We start from the raw sequence: 6,584 nt of genomic DNA, 5'->3' as shown, positions 1-6,584 counted from the left end.
CCTGCTAAATTTCCACGAATTCTTAGATGGAATGTCACAAGACACCTAAAGTTCGAGGAATTACATGAGAAAGTATATAGTTTTCCTTCTGACAAGGTAAATTACTTTCTTGTTTTCCCATGTATTTTCAGTTAATAGTGGTATATCATGTGGTGTACTCATTTATATTTCTGGTATACCAACTCACTAGTATAACTGTGACTTTTTCTTATGTGAAATAGTATACCGTCATTAAATACTTCTTTTTTTACTGACTTATTAGATGTTTGTTTCACTTAATAGTGGTATATCATGTGATATACTCATTTGTATTTCGGGTTTACCAAATCACTGGTATAACTGTGACAGTTTCTTATGTAAAATAGTATAGCATCAGTGAATACTTCTTTTTTTTATTAACTTATTAGATGTTTGTTTATTTAGTTGAATTTAAGGAATATGTCTCTTGACGACTTGGAGAATGACGCGACAGATAATGTTGATCAGAAATAACCTAGTTCAGATGATGACATTCTCAATCATCCACCTGAGAGCTAAAAAAGGCAAGGCAAAAGGCAGGTGAAAAGGTAGGCAAAAGGTAAGGGAAAGCTGCAGTTGACTTGGACAATAAAGTGGCAGATAATGACTTTGTCGATCCTCCACCTCAAACATCAAAAATACAAAGTGAAGTTGTAAATGGCTTAGAGAAGGAGCTGGTAGAGAATATTCATGACAGACGTCATAGTTCAAGGAATGCTTTTGTCGATCCTCCACCTGAAAAAATAAAAAAAGTAGTCTAAAGTTAAAAATGCCTTGCCCATAAGTAATGGCTGAGATGTTCAGTTTAAGATTTTGGCAAATAGCCATGAGGAATTGAAGAAAGCAGTATTGTCATTGAATAAGGAATATAAGGATGAACTAGTGATTTTAAAGAATTATCTTGCCGAGAAATTTGTGGAGGTGTTCGATGCCATTGATTCAATTAAGAAGAGCAATTCAGCTATACTAGTATTCCTTTTTGTATTGTTTTTCTATTTTTTGGTAGTTCTAAAGTGAATAAGACTTTTTCAAAATTTCTGATATAGCACCAACACAACTGAGATGTCGAAAAAGATGAAGATTGTGATGGTGATACTAATCAGGATGCGGTCGATAAAACAAAGAAAAAGAAGGTATACTAGTATACTATTGTATTAGATGTTGGTTTATTTTTGTGGTTTCAACATATTGATTATTTCATATTAGTTGCAAATTTTTTACCAGTTCTGTTATAAGAATTTTAAAAATGCTTCAGGCTTTGGAGAGGATGCCCATGATATCAATGAAAATGATGGCAAAATAATGAAGATGTGAATTTAGAATAGATCAAGGAAATGACTTCAAATATTTAGCTGCATAGTTCTATATTTGATTTTCTTTATGTTTATCTTTCTGATAGCTTGATGTATTTTATGCAGCACCTGGTTAGTTGATGTTGGAGTTGGTAAAACGACTTCAGAAAATGTAGATGATCATAAGTGGTTTGAAATGTGTGATTTGGGGGCTCATAAATTAATATGTGAACTTGGTAAACAAACAACAATTGAAGATCTTTCATCTTGTCAGATGTCTAAACAGTCAGGTGATGAAAATGTTCCAGCTGTTGATATTCGTAAACAATCAACAACGAAAATGTTTTCACATTACAAGGTTGGGATGAGCGACTCTCAGATTGAGTCTCAAATTCATAAACTATCTTCTGAGATTGCGAACCAGTCCATATGCGTAGGTCCTGTAATGTGTTCTATGTCAAATTGCTCTACAACTAAAGGTGCCACAATGTCTTCTTTGCCGATTCAGTTAACATGTGAAGAGGTTCAAGCTTATGTAGTTTCAGATGACTCAATTTAAGAAGATGCAACAAGAATAAGAGAACCTGATGTACCCTGTGTTGTTGTGAAAGGGGATCACCCTTTTAAAACCTCAATTACAGAAGAAGTTCCTCTATTAGTTAGTTATGAGTTTTCTCAGTTTGTTGAAAGAAAGTTAATTGTATCTCGCAGTTAATATTACAGTTTTACTTATGGTTGATTGTATTTTTTTGTAATGATACTTTCGACTAGTTTATTTATATATTTATAAAATCTTCAGGAAGAAGGTGTATGAAAAGAAGTATGATATACGTGAGCAAGAGTTTGATCTTAGAGTTGCATATATAGCTTAGAGGATGTTGTTTTTTGTGCTACACTATGCTGGTGTAGGTAGGGGTGTCAATGGATATTTAAAAATCGACTATTAGGGTATGTTTTTTATCTAAATCTATAACCGTACCGATAATTAGGGTATGTTTTTTATTTTATAAAAATAAATCGAAAAAATACCGAACCGTACCGAATAAATTTAAAATGTAAAAAATATATTTATATATTAAGTTGAAAAATATTAAAACATTGAATTTATTCTTGGGCCTTGAAATTATGAAATAACTATAAGCCAAAAAGTAATTAAGCTCAAAATACTAATTCCCAAACCTATTATGCTACTCCTATTAAAACTAAATTACTTTCAACATATTCACTAGCAAGACACAAGGTATTGTAGCGATTATGAGTAGCAAACTACAATGTATTGAATATGTTTCCTTTCGTATGATTTGGATTTTTCTTTTTGAATATTTAATCTTCTATAGACTTGAATGCTAGCTTAATATCTTTCTACTCGTGTAATTTATATTTTAATTGTATTTGCATAGTTTCTTTTACGTAGTTATAGAATAGTTGATGGATCTATACACTAGCCATCTTTCATGTTTTCTTAATTCATCACCTCTTAAACTGTAAAAATATCTAAAGAGCTTTGCTAAGTTCTATAAAAGTACATATGTTATTGCATTCTACTTCTATTAGTGACTTTTACATGACATTCAAAAAAATTATCGAAAATTAACCGAACCGTACCGATACCGAAGAGAAACCGACATGATTGGAACGGTTTCGAAAAGTCTAATTTTGGTTATACATAATAGAATAACCGAAAATTGGTATGGTGCAAATTTTATAAAATAACCGGCCGAACCAAACCATTGACACCCCTAGGTGTAGGTATTAGTTCGACAGTATGTCAATAGACATTATTTTTATTTTGCTTAGTCGACAAGTATATATATGTATTGGAGTAATGTTTTTTTGAAAAAGTGAGGATGACAACGACTGACAATTATTTCAGTTGTAACATTCAAGAGTTGTTCGCTAAATCCACTTCAAGGAGAACAAATGTAAGAAACAAGATGCTCACTTGACAAAGAAATTAAAAGAGTATATTTTTGGGTATTACATTCTTTGTAACACCCTATGGATCGATATTTATTATGTACTTATGCCAATTAATGTAAAAATTACATGGCATTAGGTATTGGGCGTCCTGTATTTCAATGATTGGTGCATTTATATATACGACTCTATGATATTTGCAAGTCATGATGCAGTTGTTCGTGAAGCGTTGCAGTCATTTGCTGTCTTAATACCATTGTTGCTAGCCGCTACTCCATTTTATGAGCAAAAACACGACATTGCAACGGATCGCTCTCATTATCTGGGAAAAGAGAATCTAGCTGATCCATTTCCTCTTTTACCCGTGAACGACTTACCTAAATAAGAAAAAGCGTAATGGGTTATGTTGTTTTATATAATCTTCTTCAATTTTTGTTATTTTATTGTTATCTTATTGTTATCTTATTTCTTTTTTATTTATGTTTTTGTATATAGTGATTGCGGTGTATATATTTGTGCCTTTGCGGAGTATATAATTGAAGGTAAGAAGATTCATGCAGACAACGACATCTTTGATTCTGAACGTCTTTGAACCAAATTTAGAACGTTATTACACCATTATGGGAAGAAGAAGTAGGTGGAAAATCTAGTTAGTGAAGATGAGGCTACTGAAAGATTGGACAAACTTTGTGTTTTAAAAAGGCGGGTATTAGCTCATACGACTTTTTGGAAAACTAGTATTATAGTTGTGAGCATTGCAAAAGTACTGATGTATTTTAGGAAATTTCGGGTTTTTTGCTTCTGAGTATGGTATATGCAAACATCTTCTAAACTTCTTTTTAGCGGTCTTAAATTTAGTCTTTTGTGTTGTAATTATGCTCCTTGTGCAACCGTTACCTTATGCTAATATCATAACTTTTTCTATGCTTCTATAAAAAAAAAAATGGTCTATTAATGTTAAAGATATACCAAGAGCACTAGGAATATTAGTTATTATAGTACACTCTGTTATACCAAAGACTCACTGGAAATACCAGTAATGATCAAGGATACTGGAGTATTATCATGGTATACTACAATACCAGTTATTATAGTATACTCTATAATTATACCAAAGACTCACTAGGAATACCAGTCATCATGATGGTATACTACTGGAAATAATTGTATACCAGCTCAATGGGAATAACAGTGATTGTGGTATGATATGTTATACCGGGGGAATATACTCTAAAGTATACCATCATTACTGGGAATAGTAGTATACCAACACTATGGTATCCCCAAAGTGTTGATATCATGGTATACCTGTAACCAAGGTATACTCAATTGTATACCAACTATAATGGGAATAATACTAACCATGAGATACTAAGGATAATAGTATACCAACATTAAGGGGGAATACCACTAACCATGGTATACTATAATGGGAACACCAGCAATCATGGTATACTTTGTAGTATACCAAAACTATGAAAATACCAGTAACCATGGTATACTTAGTATCATACTATCATTACTTGGAAAAGTAGTATTCCAACACCATGAGAATACCAATAACCATGGTATACGAAGAATACAGCATTATGGGGGGATACCAGTAAACATAGTGTCACGATCCAAAATTCACTAAGGGCCATGATGGCGCCGGACACCGCTGTCAGGCAAGCCAACCAAATACTTAATTAAACTCCAATTTTAACAATTTTGAAAACCAAGATTTTCCTTCAAATTTCATAAGTAAAAAGATAACTGCTTCAATTCAAATTAAATACTAGCAATCAATACAAAAATATTTAAAAACCATCCCAGAACCCGGTGTCACAAGTGCATGAGCATCTACTGATAAGGAAATAAAATACAATACAACATCCGTCCGGAATACAGTGGACAGAAAGAAAATACAATTTACTGGAAGGGACTTTACTAGCTGCGGGCCGTCTCAAATAATGCAACTCACCTAGTCCCGAATCATCCGTGCTGCTATGCCCAGTGGGCTGCTAGAAATAAATATACCTGTGCAACAAAAATGCACAAAAGTGTAGTATGAGTACGTAAACAACGTGTACTCAATGAGTATCCTGCCTAATCTCGAAGAAGTAGAGACGAGATGGTCGACTTCGACACATACTAAGGGTCCAATAATGTGATATCAATAAAACATTAAATCGCGGATTTCTATAAACATGATTTTTTTTAATCCAATAGAAGGAAACAAGTAATCAATTAATTCTTTTATAGGTATTTTCCAAAATTCCTTTTCGTAATTATCCAAATGTTTTCAAGCCATGAAGAGGCAATAATAACTTAATCAAGTTCGAGGCAGCAATACAAGCATGCGCATATAATGCCGAGGCGACGGCCCGATCCAACAAAATTAAACTGTGCACTTGCCGAGGGTCGACGGCGCGCCTATAGATGCATCTATTTAATCTGCCGAGGCGTTCGACCTGTTCCAAATAAACACATAGAGACATTGAATCAAGAAGCCAACATGGGGCAATTATTCAAAGAACAGCTAATTCTCTTTCAACGATTTAAGAAAATGAGGTTTAGATCTTGTTAGAAATTCATTTACTATTTTGATGTGGTTTAAGCAATTCAACTATCCATAAGATTACAAATATTCAAAGTATAGCATGTTTTTGGGTCCTAGACTACCCGGACAATAGCATAGTAGTAGCTACGCACGGACTCTCGTCACCTCGTGCATACGTAGCCCCCGCAATTAAGAGCACATAATCAATTATTTCACCTATGGGGACAATTCCCTCTTACAAGGTTAGAAAGGAGACTCACCTCGCTCCGAAGATCCATAACCGGCATTCCACGCCCTTCCGAAGACTCTAATTGATGCACCATGCTCCAAAACTAGCCAACGGTTATGCAAATCCATTAATATATGCTCAAATATTCGTTACAATCTAATTTATAGAAATTCCTAACTCCGATCGAAAAGTTGACCAAAACGCCCTCGGGCCCACGTGCCCGGAATCCGAAATTTTTTGAAGATAAAGACTACCCATGACCTTAGGAACTCAAATATATAATTTTCACTAAATTCCATACTCAATATCGTGGCTAAATTCCAAGTTTACTAATTTTCTAGGTTTTCCACCAAAACCTCAAATTTATACTAATTTAAATGCTCAAATCCATACATAGTTGATGTATTTAACTCAAAATAGGTGGGGATAACTTACCTTAACGTTGATGACGAAAATCCTCTCTTGAAGCTCCCCAAAAATCGCCCAAGCCCTGTAGAATATGAGAGAAATGGCCAAATTCCGACTTTAAAACAACCTTCTGCCTCCAGCTATTTCCGCTTGGTCCCGCTTTTGCGGACCATTAGCC

At 33.9% G+C, this 6,584-nt stretch overlaps 1 protein-coding gene across 1 annotated transcript; it reads left to right on the top strand.

The window, feature by feature from the left end:
• Positions 1-276: 276 nt before the first annotated feature.
• Positions 277-2,015, top strand: LOC109238655. Its single transcript, XM_019405140.1, has 2 exons — positions 277-1,151; positions 1,437-2,015. Exons 1-2 carry the CDS (start codon positions 1,081-1,083, stop codon positions 1,867-1,869), a joined length of 504 nt encoding a protein of 167 aa, XP_019260685.1. The 5' UTR covers positions 277-1,080; the 3' UTR covers positions 1,870-2,015.
• The last annotated feature ends 4,569 nt before the right edge of the window (positions 2,016-6,584 follow it).

The sequence above is a fragment of the Nicotiana attenuata genome, unplaced genomic scaffold, assembly GCF_001879085.1.
Source record: "Nicotiana attenuata strain UT unplaced genomic scaffold, NIATTr2, whole genome shotgun sequence".
NCBI lineage: Eukaryota > Viridiplantae > Streptophyta > Magnoliopsida > Solanales > Solanaceae > Nicotiana > Nicotiana attenuata.
This window is presented reverse-complemented; position numbering and strand designations above follow the sequence as displayed.

Excerpts from the sequence above, each read along its gene's own strand:
- LOC109238655 (XM_019405140.1), top strand. The coding sequence starts at position 1,081 with ATGTCGAAAAAGATGAAGATTGTGATGGTGATACTAATCAGGATGCGG. Across the intron at positions 1,152-1,436 it reads ATAAAACAAAGAAAAAGAAG|CACCTGGTTAGTTGATGTTG; the intron begins GTATACTAGTAT and ends TATTTTATGCAG.